At 42.2% G+C, this 16,091-nt stretch overlaps 1 protein-coding gene across 4 annotated transcripts in view; it reads left to right on the forward strand.

The window, feature by feature from the left end:
* LOC111652469 (pleckstrin homology domain-containing family G member 3-like) overlaps nt 1-15,565 on the forward strand; it is a 34,026-nt gene extending 18,461 nt beyond the window's left edge. For 3 of the 4 annotated variants that reach the window (XM_023402742.2, XM_023402741.2, XM_023402745.2), the window contains 17 exons: nt 902-1,443; nt 4,093-4,193; nt 5,975-6,044; nt 6,124-6,170; nt 6,274-6,424; nt 6,847-6,978; nt 7,439-7,621; nt 7,844-7,936; nt 8,292-8,378; nt 8,469-8,499; nt 8,732-8,830; nt 9,066-9,098; nt 9,864-9,874; nt 10,235-10,609; nt 11,457-11,576; nt 12,508-13,963; nt 14,075-15,565. In XM_023402742.2, the coding sequence (XP_023258510.1) occupies nt 902-1,443; nt 4,093-4,193; nt 5,975-6,044; nt 6,124-6,170; nt 6,274-6,424; nt 6,847-6,978; nt 7,439-7,621; nt 7,844-7,936; nt 8,292-8,378; nt 8,469-8,499; nt 8,732-8,830; nt 9,066-9,098; nt 9,864-9,874; nt 10,235-10,609; nt 11,457-11,576; nt 12,508-13,963; nt 14,075-14,697 (4,154 nt within the window). In that variant the 3' untranslated portion in view covers nt 14,698-15,565. The remainder of the gene's footprint in view (nt 1-901; nt 1,444-4,092; nt 4,194-5,974; nt 6,045-6,123; nt 6,171-6,273; nt 6,425-6,846; nt 6,979-7,438; nt 7,622-7,843; nt 7,937-8,291; nt 8,379-8,468; nt 8,500-8,731; nt 8,831-9,065; nt 9,099-9,863; nt 9,875-10,234; nt 10,610-11,456; nt 11,577-12,507; nt 13,964-14,074) is intronic. The other variant, XM_087173034.1, reaches the window with a different exon arrangement.
* The last annotated feature ends 526 nt before the right edge of the window (nt 15,566-16,091 follow it).

The following is a 16,091-nucleotide window of genomic DNA, read 5'->3' on the forward strand; positions in this document are numbered from 1 at the left end:
TCAGTCTAAACATGCGAGTCATACGTCACACTCGCTGGCCTCGCTGTGCTTAAAGAGACAGGCTCCAATTTACCAATTCATTTGCATTCAATAAAATGAAATAAAAGTACCGTTTGTTTTTAAATGCTGGTATAGTACCGTTTTCAAAACTCTAGTATCGCGGTACTATACTGGTACCGGTGTACCGTGCAACCCTACCCTAGACAGTGTCTTAAAGCAGTCAATGCAGCCTTGCAGCTATGCTTCTACTTGTTGAGAGAAGACAACCATTGAGACGATTCAAAAGTGCATCTGGTTAGTAACATAACAGTAGTAGCATTATAGAAAAAAGTACATAAAACAGCAGATTTTTTTAAACAAAGTCCTTGTTCATCATTGTAACTAGGATAAAATACTACAAGTAAACTGAAACAGCTTTGTAGGAGAAGCGTTATACTCTGAACATTCCTCTTTTTAGAGTTTTATACCCTAAAAATTAGCTATGTGAATGCGTATTGTTTACTTTTGGCATTTTCATCTCAACCATCTCAGTTAATTTAAGCCCTTTCGTGCAGTTGCAGAGTAGGCACTAGCAAAAGACAGGTGGCAGGGTTGGTATGCAGATGTGTAAATAAGATTAATGACATTATTTTAGATAAAAAGCATTATTTTAAATAAAAAGCACACATAGTAAGTAATAATAAAAACTAAAATTAACCAAAAAAAAAAGCTAGTGTTTCAAAGAGATACTTGATCTAAAGTATTTTTTGAGTATGAGACGCTCAACCATTTCCTGTAGCCATAGGTTTGGAGTGTCTCAGGATGCCGAAGCCAGCTGGATATCAAAGTGTGCTGACTATTACTGCTGCTATACATTGTCAAATTCTGACACGTCTCCCTGTGTTTCTCTCACCTGTCCCAGAATCTCTTCAGTTGTCCTCGCCCCTCTTCACCAGTGAACATGACCAGGCAAACATTGACTTGGGCCCAGACTGTTACAGCCAGCTATGTGTGGAGCCACTGGACGGAGAGGGTGAACGTCCAGTGAGCCTGGTGTCCACCCTGTCCTCTGGCTCATCCCGCGATAGTCGCAGCCTTTTTGGAAGCACCATTGCTCTTCCTTCCTCTACCACCCCGCCTATACAGTGCGAGGAGGACATAGACTTGGAGCTGAGCCCAGCTGCAGGTACCGGAGAGCAGGCTGGAGACCAGAGTCCCACCCTCACAAGCTCCAGGGTCCACTGGCAGGAACGGCTGGAGCCCAGGGTGATCGGCAACCAGTGGAACAACAACAACGCCGCCTCCAACAGGAAGGGAAGTGCTCAAATACCTCACATCCCTGCATTGCCTGTCGTCACAGACACCATGGCGCCCAACCCGAAGCTGACCTATGTGGACCGTGTTGTCATGGAGATCATTGAGACAGAGCGCATGTATGTCAAGGACCTGCGCAGCATCGTGGAGGTGAGTGGATGTCAGGGTTATGCTGACTGTACTCAAATTTTATTTTTCCCTTATAGTCGCTGTTTTTAACTTTCAGCCAAGTATTCACTGTGAGCCAATCATTGATGCTATAGAGAGTAAATCATCAGTATTCAGTGTATTTAAAGCACATGTTTGACTTGGATTAATGTGCAGCTATGACTTAATGTCTGCAGCACTCTAGGAGGAGGTGATTTACTGAATTTGGCCAGCCTGGAGCCAAAATAGGGGAATTGGGCTCAACAACAGTTGAGGGCAGATAATGGCTACTGTGTTCCAAGCAGCTGTTTGTGGCTACAAATGAGTCTGGTACTTGTAAAATATCCATTGGATTCTTCTTTTTCTTTTCATCACCAGGATCCATTCTGATTTCCTGCTTTCTAAACAAATCGGTCAGTTGAACAAAATGCATGCCTGACATCTGGCAGTTGTGTACTTTGTTTATAGATTTCTAGTTCATAGAGATGAAGGCAGGGGAGTTTATGATCTGCTCATAGTGTTTTGTATAAACTATTCTGTATATTTACAGTGCAGTGAAAGTTTACAGCCTGTAGCCCAGGATTATGGACTGTGCTCATATGTGGAGTTCAAACACAGTCAAAACTGGGACCCAGAGCCAGTCTTTCATGGCAGGAAACTTGGTCTCTAAGATCTTATTCAAAGATAGTAAAAACCTCATCTCAGAGATGTGAAGCATGGAAAATAGAGGGATGATTTTACCACTCAACAGACCACTTATCTCTTATCACTTTTTCTACCTTTGTAGTCTGAAAACAACTTCCAGACTGAAACCTGGCTTTCAATCTTCTGTGGTCTTGCGTAGAAACAGGAGCGCTCTGCTGTCCAACAGTCTCGGCTGCACTGCTGGTAATGTCTTTAACACATGAGGCATTTCTGAGAGTGACTGGCAGTAAACCAGCTAGCACCTCTCCTCACCTTGTTTCCGACTGCGCTGGCGTCTGGCAGTTGCGGTGGGAGGGAGCGCTGCCCTCGTCGCAGCTTGAATAACGACTTGCTTCGGACAAACGCTTCCAGGACTTTAAACAATTTCAGTTGACAGGCACAGCAGCCCTGCCTGGTCTGGCCTCTGTCACACAGGCCCTGCAGAGAGCTCTAGCATAGCCTGATTTCTCAGGCCCTCCCAGCCAACACAAACACCTCCATCTTTGCACCAACGGGAGAATAACATAAATGAAAGCAGAGCAGTTGGCTTTTCCATACACTACACTGTGGGAACACAGTACAGTACAGATCTGTCCTTTTATGATTACAGTATGGCTTCAATCAAATAGATTCCATACAGCTCATTTTCATTTCACACCAAGCCATGGATCTGACAGAGATGTGTGAAACTCGTCTTTCATTTGGCATTGTTATTTCAGCAAACTAATTCAAAGCTTCCCCTTGATATTGACACTGAACTCTCTCACAACAGCTGTTGAAGTTATGTCCACTTTGCCTTTAGATCTAGTTTACTCACTCTCAGATATCTCAGTCTTAACTGTCTATCAATGGAATACAGAGAACAGCTGTTTGACCCAGCTGGTCTTACATGTCTAAATACAACCTCAACACCTGGCCTGAACACACCCAGAAAAATTGTTTAGACAAGAATGTGGATCATGCTTATGGGATTCACAAAAAAAGCCAGTCCAACATGTCCTTCTTCTTGTTTAATAATTGATAAGAGTTTTTGTTGGTCCCACAAAAGGCAAAACAGCTTTGCTTATTCTGTACTAAAGCGCAGCCTGTGGCACTATAAACTGGGGGACTCCATACATCGAATTAAATCTCTCACGCTATGCTAAAGGTCACGTGTGTATGGTGTAACACCAGTGGCGAGTTTTTCCATAGGAGACGATGAGACGCCCTGCTGACTGCATGTCAGCATTACTCCCACTGCACTGGAATTCTTCATCCATGACCGACTGCAGTTCTTTCAGTAGTGATCACCCGATGTGATGACTCTACTCTTAATCTGGGCTGCCTGGCAGGCTTGCTATGTATGTGTGTGTTTGCAGCACATCATCTGGGAGGCAGGGTGTGTGTACAAGCTGTTTACTGGTAGAGTCTTTATACAGTCACCGAGTGTATGTGTTTTTGTCTCTCGTCAACTTACTCATCTACTTGTTTGGAGTTGTTTGTGTGCAGTTTACCAAGAAAGAGGGCAATCATCCAGATGTTGGCATATTTGGTTACTGTGTATTTTTATCTACTTCTGAATACCCCTGGGGTCTAGGGGGAGTTGGTTCCTGGGAGGGGAACAGGCTGTACTGATGCTATGGTCTGGGCGCAATAGAACCTCTTCCAGAATGTCACACTGGCCTCCAGTCAATGGAACAAATCCTTAAAAGGATCCTAACTTGTGAATTAATGATCTTGCTTTTTTTTTTAACACAGAAGAGCCCTAAATATTTATTGTCTGTTTATGAACATTACATGACATTACATTACATGTCATGAGAGAATAGATAACTCATCATAGAGGATATAAGAATGATACAAGGGAAATTTTAGTTTCTCTATTGAATGCTCCCTCTTCTGGTAAGAATGTGCAAGTGCCTGAATGATAGTCAGCCCTTAAGATGTCAACAAATGTTGAAATGAGCTTATATATATTTTTTTTTCCAGGACTATTTGGCTCACATCATCGATATGAGCAACCTTCCCATACGGCCAGAACAAGTGTGTGCCCTGTTTGGAAACATAGAGGACATCTATGAGTTCAACAGGTACGTCATCACCCCCAATGTAAACCCACCGATCACCATGATTTCTTTTCTAGATATTTTTATATTGTAGTTTAGCCAACAAGTCTTAAAAAAAGTATAGTCAATTTATTGCATTATAATTTAAGAGACAATGTACAACGGACTCATGGCAGAGCAGAGGACGCTGTACTTCCCTGTACAATTCCATTGGGCAAGGAATATTTTCATGCCTATTGTTGTGTATGTAACATGTTATTCTGTCGTTCTAAAAAGGAATGTCAAGAAATTTAATTCAATGACTCAGAGTTTATGCAGGGAGGAACAATGGAGCAATGCACTCTAATGTAAACACTCTTGCAAATGGTGGTGCAGTTAGTTTTGCATTTAATCATCTTATGTCAGCAAGTGCTCATTGCTGCCCACGCTGCTTGACACACATTCCTCTTTCCTCTCACAGTGAGGAGCCTCCCTGGTAATGTTAAGGCTGTTGTACAGCTCTCAACCACAAATGGGGATGGTTTGAATCTTATTACTTTTTAAATAAAATTCTAGCCAGCTGTACAAGAGAGATTTTGACAGATTTTGTATCCAAAGGGTCATGTGTTGCCCTTCTCTGAGAGATGAAGCTTCTCTTCTCACACTGAGAGGTCGTGCCTTCTTTAAGTCAGCAATGAAGATAGCGGTATTGACTTTTATTACTTTATAGTTTTGGTGGAGACATTTTTGTGCCATTCTGTGAATAGGTGCCACATGTTTATTTAATATTGCAACAGAGTTGTGCCAATTTGCAGGAAGCTGCCCATGACAAACCAAATTTTTATTGGGAGAGAGATTAGTATTTCTAGTGTTTCTTTGGGAACATTTACACAAGAACAACAACAAATCCAGTCACCTCATTTACTCACCATACCAGGGATCATGTAAACCATCTTCTCTACAGTTCAGTATGCTACTTTTCTGTAATTAAAACCCTTTCAAACTCAACAATTCTCACTACTCTGGGAGTCGCCATTAAACTCACATTTGATATGGAGATGAATTAATAAACGACATTGCTTTGACCCAAGAATTTTTATTTCTTCGTAACAATTAACCTTCTTCCAGCCGTCAATGTTGTTGACAAAGCAATCATGCAGTGTAAACAAATATTGACCTTCCGTCTGAAAACTCTCGACACCAATGCGTTTTTCATCGTGTCATTATGTCAACATGTTGACATATTTGTTTGTAGTTGGTTTCAGTCAAGCCACACAGTCTTTGATCTAAATTATGGAATGAATTATGAATGATTCAGCTGAAAACTTTCCGTGTTTAGGTTTATTGTATTATGTAGGTATTTTTCCACAGTGACCTCTATTCATATATGCTCCTTCAGTCATTCACATTTTACTGAGGTGATGTCACACTGTGTTAAGCATTAAAATACCATACAGTCCTCAGGTTTGGGTTTCCCTAGCTCAGAATAAAGCTTGTCTTTGATGGGACTGTGAGAACAGAGATTTTCAAGTCAAATGCATGTTCTTTCACGCTGAGTCTGAACATGACACAAGGTTCTTGTTTAACAGTGTATGCTGCCCTCTAGTGGAAGTATTTCTTAACAAATCCAATCTGACTCAAGGCAGAAATAGAAGTCAATACCGTAGAGAAAATATTAGCATTGATTTATTAACGGCAGCCACTAATCATTATTCCTTCCGTCTTTTCTTCCTTTTGTGGTTTACTTCTGTTTTTGTTTACCTTCCTAGACACACATATTAGGTTAGTAAATCCATTAACACTGAACTTTCTGTTCTGCATTTCAGTGAACTGTTGCAGTCTTTGGACATGTGTGAGAACGACCCTGTGGCCATTGCTAGGTGCTTTGTAGATAAGGTGAGCATTACTATCTTCTTCACAGCATTATCAGGAATTGAACACTGTTGATGTGATTGTCTGCCTTGTGTTTCCTCAGAGTGAATACTTTGAAATCTACACTCAGTATTGCACCAATTATCCCAAGTAAGTAGCTAGGGCAAATGCATGTTTTGCAACCTTTTGCTGTTGATATCAGATGTAACATACTTGAATGAGCTGATAAATGTCATTGTCTGCTGTCCTCTAGCTCAGTGGCAGCCCTGACCGACTGCATGAGGAGTAAAACTTTAGCCAAGTTCTTCAGGGATCGACAGGCTGCTCTGAAGCGCTCCCTCCCTTTAGGCTCCTACTTGCTTAAGCCAGTTCAGAGGATCCTGAAATATCACCTGCTGCTGCAGGTACAGAACGTCCTCAATGGTCACATTGCTTCAACACAACCTTTGTCAAAATGTAGTCTTCAGGTTTAGATTTATTCCTCTTATTATAATGATTAAGGAGTAGTTCACAGCCCTTCTGGATTATGATGAAGGAATGTCGTTTTGTGACAGCTTGTTAACACACTGCACGATGCCTGTGAGTGCTGATAAACAGCTCAACCAAAGGGTGATTTTCCCTTTTCCAGTCCTTTAATTTGATTCATTATTAAGGGCCTAGAGGCTACAAGCTATTTAGGATTTTACAGGGTAAAAGCTACAATGGAAAAATCACAAAAAAAATTCATATGGACACACATTTTACTTTGTTTGAGGAACCATTTAACTAGTTCCCTATAGTGCCACCCCTTGTCAGAAGTTGTAACTTTCTCTGATCTCTTTTAAAGGAAATCGCAAAGCACTTTGACCCAGACGAGGAGGGCTATGAGGTGGTTCAAGAAGCCATAGACACCATGACAGGAGTGGCCTGGTACATCAACGATATGAAGAGGAAACACGAACATGCTGTCAGAGTGCAGGTCAGATAGAATGACCACATATGAATGTCAACATCCTTTTAAAAATATGTATTTATGTCATTGTCACATAGTGATTACATACTTTACAGTACATACTCAGTCAAGGTGAAATTGCAAGACTTTAGCTTCATTGTCCAGTGATACTGTAACTCTTTCTGCTCTTCTGTGGCTCTGGAGGGCCCAATGTAATTTCTTTCATGTATTTACTCCATATATATATTTTTTGTCAGTAACTCTAGTCTTGCATAAATATGTATTCTAAAGATTCAAATGTTGGCCATAACAGCTTTTTAGTGATTTCCTTGGTTTGAGTCATTGACTGAGTGGTCGGTTCACAGTTTTCTTTGTGCGAGTGTTGTATAAGAATTACAAATAAAAGCTGGCATTTATATGCTTTGTGCTAAAGGAACATGTCTGACAGTATGTGGATGGGGGTGTGTGCTTTCATGTGCATCTGCAGGAGATACAGTCTCTTCTGATCAACTGGAAGGGTCCTGACCTGACCACCTATGGAGAGCTGGTGCTGGAGGGCACCTTTCATGTCCTGAGGGCAAAGAACACCCGTACACTCTTCCTCTTCGAAAAGATGCTCCTCATTACCAAGAAAAGAGGGGAACACTATGTCTACAAGATCCACATCTTGGTGTGGTTTTTGACATTTTTTTTCCATTGATTAGTGATTTAATAGTTTGAAAATATAGGTATGGGAAAATGATGATATCTGAGTAAAACAGAAAGACTAATAAGATCACATCTTCTTTTAAATTACACAAGATTTATATCTATATAAGACATACTTTTAATAAGGTAGCAAATTAAGTTGAGTGAAGCCTCAGTTACATTTCTTCATTCACTGTGGTTGCAGTGCTCTACCCTAATGCTACTTGACAGTGCCAAGGATCCCCTGCTCTTCAGTGTCATCCATTTCAAGCATCCCAAGCAACCCCATACAGTGCAGGTAAATGTGACCACCAGTAACTGTCAACTTTTTTTCCACAGTTACACAACACATATTATTGCATTTCCATCAGCTGCTCGGGAAAATCAGACAAACACTTGCTGTGGCCTGATTAAAAGATGTTTCATGTTAGTTTTATGTTTTAGAATACTAATACTAATATTAATAATAAAAACAAATTTGATCCCTGCTTCTGATTCTAATACTATATTTTCTCGGATAACAAATCCATTTTTATCAAACACTTGAGAGCCAGTGGTTTCCGCTGTAGTCTCTACTCTGTATGCATGCATGTGTCTGGTGTATCTTTATTAATATGAATGACTTTCTAAATGACAAGTGCTTGTTGTTCAAGGCCAAGTCAGTAGAAGAGAAGCGTCTCTGGGCCCATCACATTAAGCGGCTCATTCTTGAGAACCACAACACCATCATCCCCCAGAAGGTAAACAACATCATCCTTCAAACTGTTCTTTCTCCTTCAGCTGCTAAAGACCTGCCTTTTATTAAAAACACACTATCTCTTTCTTTAAAGGCAAAAGAAGCCATCGTGGACAATTCAAACTGTAAGTGTTACCAGTAAAGTAACTTTGGTTATAGGGTTAGACCAATTTACCTGTTTCCATGGCAACCAAAGATGCTGCTTACAAAGGAGAAGGGTGCTTCATTCTCAGTGGAAAATATAGAATGCAGTTTAATTTACCAGGAAGATGTAGCCCATAACCCATCCATCTATGCAGAGAAAATTGTTTTGTAATTGCGGTTCTGAGTGTAATGACGTATCCTTCCACTGCCTAGATCCAGGGAAGTACCACTATAGTCCTGAGAGACTGAAGAAAGAGTCCTGCCAGATGGACGACTTCCATCTTGGAGGACGAAAGGGGAGAAGGAGATCGGGTAAAAGCCTCCCACCCCATCTCGTATCTGCAGAGTCACACACAAACATTGCTCCCTGTATCTGTTTTGCATAGTTATAGGGTGTAATGTTAAAAATATATATTTGTATTAAATATTGAATCATTAAATCAATAAATGTTAATGTTAAATATTGAAATTAAAGAATAGTAGTGTTAAACATATTTGTCACTTTTACCTCTAGTGAGTTGACCTTTTTCAATTTCTCCCTTTTTAGAGCCTGCAAAACAAATCATAAGGAGCACAAAAGGTTGGTACATGGTGGGGATTTGTGTTTATCACTGGATGTTAGGGTGGGTGATCGATCCACATTGTGGATGTTTTTCACTGGCCCTTGAGCCCCCTAACCAAGAGCTTTCCACATCTCCATTGCACTTCTGCTTTGTTCTCCCGCAAAGACACCTGGAAAACAGATCAAAAGACACACACACACACACTCCCACGCCACTGGCCTCACCCATAATGAAGTTAATTATATGGCACACTGGTCCAAGGCTTTGTCATACACAAGCTCTTTTCAATAGTCAGATTCAGCCTTACCCTCAGATCTGCACGTCTTCCTGCTCTCATCTATTCTAATTGGCCGTTATGAAAGAGAAAACCTCTCTTTTCTTATCCTCATTTCTCCTTTGCTCTCAGTGCAGATCAATTTTTCGAACCAATGTAATGAAAAACAATGATCATGTCAACCTTCCCATCCCGGTGAGGGAGTGGGTCATCACATCCTGGCTAATTGCATCACGTCCAGTTTGAGCCTCTGAGAGGAAGATGTTTCTAATTGGTATTTATCTAATCACAAGGCCTCCCTTAAGTCTGGCCAGACTAACTACTGCCCCACTCAGTCCCTGCTTGTGGAGGAGGAGATTGTGTGCTGACCATGATTGTACAAGATGCATGTGGTATTCAGGTTATTTTGTTCTGTAACATTTGATGTGCATGTTTCTTTTTTTTTCGGTCACTGACATTCTCATTTGTTTATTTCTCCTCCTCTTCTTTATCTTTGTTCTCCATGCAGCTGTTTTGAAGGTAAGCGTCTGAAATCCAAATGTTGTCTTTTCTTAAACCTTGATAAGCTTCTTCATTCTGTTGTAGCAAAATAGTTTATGTATGTCAGTGTGCTGTGGTGAGATATGGTTTACCCAATTTTGACTCAGCAGCTCAAACTTTCTATTCTAATTGCAAAAGAAGTTCAAGCAAAACTGAGAAAGTGTAAACTCAGACTGCACAGAACGTACTTTGACTTTCTGGATTACTTAAATCATATCTCACCCAAAGCTAAAGCAGCTTTATGAATATTCCATCCCATTTACAGCCTTTGAATCACAAACATGGCTCTAGCACTGGCCTTGCAATAACAAACCACATGTCTATGACTTCACGCTACAGCATGCAGACAGTGAGGGTGCACTGCTGGGGGATAGGTGCTCCCTTCAGCCAGCCACTAGTGTCAGTACGCTGGCCTCCAGTCTCAGCGAGCCCCAGGCTGAGAGGCCATGTGTGGACGATCTAATTCCCAGAAGGGCCTCTCTGGAGCAGCTAAGTCCTACTGACAGTGAGCCGAAACTGGGCCTTTCACCCAGTCAGGGGGGGCTGGAGCTGGACAAGGCAGAGGAGGCAAAGGAGGAGGAGGGGGAGGAGAGTTACAAGGAAGATATACTGATGGGAGACGACCAGGTAGAGGACTTTGCCAGCTCAGTGCTGGCAGCCATCTCCTGCTGGCACTATAGAGCCAGGGCTTTGCTTTCTACTCACTTCACAACGGTGAGGGTTTCTGCCACCCACGGGTTACCCATTTCCTCCCCCATTCCGCCGGCTTGCCAATACTCTCTGCCACTCTTTCTCCCATGCTGACTGTCCTCCCTCACCCTTTCTTTTTACTTCATAAACAGAACCAACTAACACCTGCTACCATTTGCACAGTGCATGTTGAATGCCTCAGGTCGAATTGATATTGAAGCGCATGGACTGAAGTTCTCCCAGTCTACTAACAGTGACCTCTAAGAATGTATGGGTGCAACTTGGTGCATGTCTTTGCTTGTATTGTTTTTGCTTTAGAGTTAAAGGTCATCCCCCTGTGCACGCACTCTACACCTGTGACTGTTTGTTTCACTCATCTGTGTGGTTCCAGTAATTGTGCGCTGTGTTTCATTATTGTGTTTTTGGGGCATGATTGATGTTGAAAACATGCCTGCATTTGCATTAGAACCAGTGGCTCAATGTGCCCTGTTAAATGTTATTTCACTTCAAAGGTTAGTGCAGCCATCTAATGAAATGATTATTATAATAGCAAGAGCTTTGCTCTTTGATAATCATATTTTCTAATCATATTGCCCCTCTGAATTTTCATAATTAGGAAGTCTTTGTTAAGTTAATTGTTATACCAGTATTGTTGCTGAATATGTATTAATACATGTCATTTCAATAGGAAGACTTTCTTTGTAACCATTTTAGTGGGCGTTTCAAGGGTAACCTGAATTCACATTAAGTATCTCGTAGATGTTTGTCCACTATGACAGATTTTTCTGTCTTACCCTGCCTCACAGTGTGACCTCTGTAGGAGGATTTACAGTTAAAACTCTCACTTTAATGCTGTGTTTTGTTCTTTCAGGATGATCAGAACACAGATACAGCAGCTGAAGTGAAAACTACACTAAGTGAGGAGGCAGAAACTCACAGGCAAGAGGAAAAATATGTGGCTGTGGCTGTGAAAGAAGCTCTCACTACACAGGTAGTTAATAAAGCCTTGCATAATGTTTGTGCACACATCCATTAAGCCTCATTTCCGCACGTGACTCTGAGGTCACATTTGATATGTATCCACTCTGTCGAAGAATGCCCATCTATCCTCACACCCTTAGTACTGCTTAGTTTGTTGCTGAGCATATTTTCCAACCACTGTATATTTTGGATGACACTTTTTCAGTGTAGTTGCAGCTGTTGTTATTTTCTATTTGCCTATTTGTATCATGCCTGGGGCTATATTAGTGCCTGCTGTATATTTGTATTCATGTAAATTAAAATGCCGCACACACACACACGCACATACACACACTGCTGCCCTGGAGTCAGCACTCCCACTGAGGAAGGCAACATTTGATTTGGAGGCCAGGTGCTGTTCTCACCTGATTCTCACGGTAACTTTGTGAAACAGCTCCTGCATCTGAGTATAGGTTGTTATTCTTCCTAAGCTTATCTCCACCACACAACTCTGAGCTGCACTTTTTTACAGTTGCAGGCGCTCCAAAAGAGCAGGCAACACCTGGAAACAAATTTACATTAGTGGCAGACGAAGGCAACATCAGCAGTGTGAACACTGTTAGAGCTGCAGACATCACCGTGCTCACTGTTAAACCCTCCCAACATCTCTTAACCAAAATGTGCAAAAAGGAGTCTTTAATAACCAAGGCTGCGAGTGCAATCACAGCGTCTTTGCAAATTTTCCACACTTAGAAATTGTACATAAAAATAGGTCAGTGTGATAAAGCCGAAGTCGGCGTCAAAAGATAAAACATGCATCATAAATTGTGGATGCTTTAGATTAAAGTGCCTAGTTGACTTTGAAAAGGTCCATTAACTTAATGGGGAATGGAGAATGCTTGCCATCATAATGTCTTTTACTCAGTGCATTCCACATTACAAACACTGCTATCATGTTTCAGGTCAATGTGGAGGAGCTGTGCCCTCTAGACTGTGTCTCTCAAGCAAAGAAAAGCGATCAGCTGGAGTTGCATTACTCCCAATGTCCTGAGTCTCCTGTCTCCCCTGCCCAACAAGACGCTGACATCCTAGAACCTCAGGATACTTCTAAAGAAACTGGAGAGGAAGAAGAAGCAGGGAGTGATTCCTCCGGTCTCCAAGTGGAGGAGACGAGTGTATTGACGAATGGAGAGATCTCAGAGGAGGAAGAGGATGTGTTGGAGCATAAAAGCATCCTACCTTCGTCTGTGTTGGACCAGGCCAGTGTGATCGCCGAGCGCTTCATCAGCAGCTTGTCCAGACGGAGCAGTCTGGTTTCAGAGGACCTGGGTTCCCTCGCCTGCCCCTCACCTTCAACAGATAACGACCTTTTCAAAAGCCCCTCGGCCTGCATGGACTTGGAGAAACAGACACAAATGTTGGCCAGCTCTACCCCAGAGCCTCAGGAGACCTCAGAGGCCAATCTGTCAACACCTGCACACGAACCTGCGCTTGACGCTGTCATCGAAGGAGAACGCAGGTCCACTCTCTCCAAACAAGATCGCCTCCTCATCCACAAGATCAGGAGATACTACGAGCATGCTGAGCACCAGGATGCTAACTTCAGCATCAAGCGCAGGGAAAGTCTCTCCTATATCCCAGCAGGTCTGGTCAGGTACCTGAGCAGACAGCTGAACAGTGTCCCTCAGGAGCAGGCGGCCCCAGTCCACAGGAAAGGCCTCTCTCGGAACCGGCCCACTTCCTGGTCTGTGTTTGACCTTCCTGGATTAGAAAAGAATCGAAACACTGAAACTCGTCAGAAAAGTGAACCGCAGAGAGCAAAGGAAGCCAAGACCAGATCTCAGAGCTTTTCTGAAGCTTTGACCACAGAAGAAGAATTCAGACCTTCATCAGACATGCTCAAGGTTTGGCAAGACATGGAGATGGAGGAGGAGAGCCAGGAAGTCCAGCAGATTGAAGAGGAGGAAGTTGATGACTCAAGATTAGAGGCAACGCAGGGCAACGGTTTAAATGTTAAAACCAGCAAACAGTCACCTCAGATTTTAGAGGAGTCTGAAATAAGCACTGCCTCAGATAGCTCCTCCATCTCATCACCCAACACAACCTCTCCAGCAGTAGAAGGCGGATCTGGAGAGGACCCTGAGCCAAGTAATGCCACTATGTCACAAGAGAAGAACCATGTCAACCATGACCAGCTACCTAAGCTCATTAGCTTCCGAACGAGTGTGGACGAGGACCAGATCCTGCAAGACATGGGAAAGATGAAAAATAAGGTGTTCCAGCTGGCTCGTCAGTACAGCCAGCGCATCAAAAATAACAGACCTATTGTCTGGCAGAGGAACCGAGAAACTGCAAATCAACAGGGCTCCAAGAACCTGCCTGCTGTCCATGAGGAGAGGATGCAGCTGAGGAAAAAGGGTAAATAGGAAGCAATTGTCGACTTGCTTTCTCTTACAGTAACCTACCACTTGAACTCGTGTATGGATAAAACTGAAAAGCATTCTCTGTTTTTTGTGTATATATATGCAGGTAAACCCAGCGTGAGATTGCCCTTAATCGCTTGTGATGAGATGGTCATCCATGAAGTGCGTTCTCCAAGCCCAGTCCGGACCCCCAGCTCTGGTGCCAGCTCCCAGAGCACAGTCACTTGCCCACAAAGCCCACAGTCAGAGACCTTCTACTGGCCCGACGTGCAGGAGCTGCGCTCCAAATACATAGGGCCCTCCCACTTCTCAAAACTAACCCGGAGCTGCACAACCGGGATGTTAGAGTGCTGTGCGAACATGTATAATGGCTGCTCACAGAAGTGCAATAGCTCCTTAGACCTTCACAAAGCTCTGACAGACTGTCCTAGGACACAGTCCGCAGTAGAGGACTGGTCCCAGACCCAGCCCCGGTTTCAGCCCCTGCTGTGCAGATGGAGCTCCTTGGACCACATGCTCGGGTCTCTTCCCCTCAATGAAGTACAGAACCTTCAGGAACCTGTGAGGACCTGCTACACAGCGGGCAAACTCCACGATGGGGACATCCTCTCCCAGGATGATCTAGACTGTGCAGCAAATTCTGCTGTCGGGAGTTCAGGGAAGACGTCTGAAAGTAATCTAGTGAAAAGCTTACGGGAGAAGTTCCAGAGCTTAAGCACGAGCTCGTAAAACATGTGAATTATGTTAATTTCTATTATCAGGAACTATCATGTGGAAACGTTATCTGCCAATTATCTGATGCTTCTCAACGTCCCTTTTTCCTCTTTTCTCCTCTAAAAGAATGCAAATTATTGTCTGCACAATGTTTTTAATACGGGGGACACTTGGTGATTATTTGTTTTGTTACTACAAGTTTAACATGAAAGGGATATTATTGGTTATTGATTAGGGTAATGAGGGGAAAGCATATTGTCTTTAAAAAGGTGTGTTGCATTATTTGTACATTGGGTATTTGTCTGCACTGTACAATACAAAGTTTATGTAAAATGTGTATATAGTCCCCTGTATCAATAGGTCCTACTTTATTATTACATGCATCTATTTGGGTCCCACCCACTGTTGAGGTTCTTGCTATAATCACTATAGCACTGCTTTTACCATGTTAACTGTCAACTGTATTTCCAGGGAGCAAAAAGGAGCTAAGCAAACCCACACTGATCTTTTATCCACATGAATACTGCCGTCTCATTGACGAGGGAGCTCTGCTGTCAGCAGAGTCTCTGACCGAACACCAAAGAGAGTTTCCTTTTAACATTTGTTGACTTTTATTGCATGTGGTCACAGCAGTAACTTGCTTCCACGTTTACTGTAGCTGCTTCTAAAACTGTTTTCACATATTGTATCACAGGAGCTTTATTTTTCTCAACATGTTGTTTATTTTCTTGAATATTATTTATGAAACTGTACATTTGGGAGAGATTTGCCTCATGTAAATACTGAACAGTAGCAATCCTTTTTACTTCTCAGTTCCAGAAAATATATTGTTTCATACTTGAAGTTTCCCATATTTTCAATAAAAACAGAAATGGTAAGTGTCCATTGCTGCTGTATCTTTACTCTGTCATTCTGAATAGCTAATACTAATGTCCATTTGTACTGTGGCTGAGGGCTGAAAGTGAGGCTGTCTAGTTAGTTCTACAACTTCCATCATCAACTGGTTAAATGTTTCCATATTTATATAAAGCTGCGACATTAACTAAAACAAGATTAAAGGAGAGTCACTGTTGCATTGCTGTGTCCTCTACATAACGTGGAAGGAATGTGTCTTGTTGATGTGATTCTTTATTCCCAAATGACGAGAGAAGAGACGAGAAAAGCTGCAAGCCCCGGTCGACTCAAGGAGAGACGAAACAAAATGACAAGCAGTGAAACTAAAAGATTAGAAGTTATTAATAATATTCCTACAAAATAGAATACATTTCATCATTGGGACAAAATTGAAAAAGTTCCAAAAACAGTATGTATTTTGTCAAATGTGCAAGGCCAGTTTGCTGCAAATGGAAGTGTTACCACTTCAATACTTATGCAGATATTGGGCTTTAATAATATAGGGGTAATTTAAT

Source organism: Seriola lalandi, unplaced genomic scaffold, assembly GCF_002814215.2.
Source record: "Seriola lalandi dorsalis isolate HSWRI2012SDOR001 ecotype SW California unplaced genomic scaffold, Sedor1 jcf7180002053982, whole genome shotgun sequence".
Taxonomy (NCBI): Eukaryota; Metazoa; Chordata; class Actinopteri; order Carangiformes; family Carangidae; genus Seriola; species Seriola lalandi.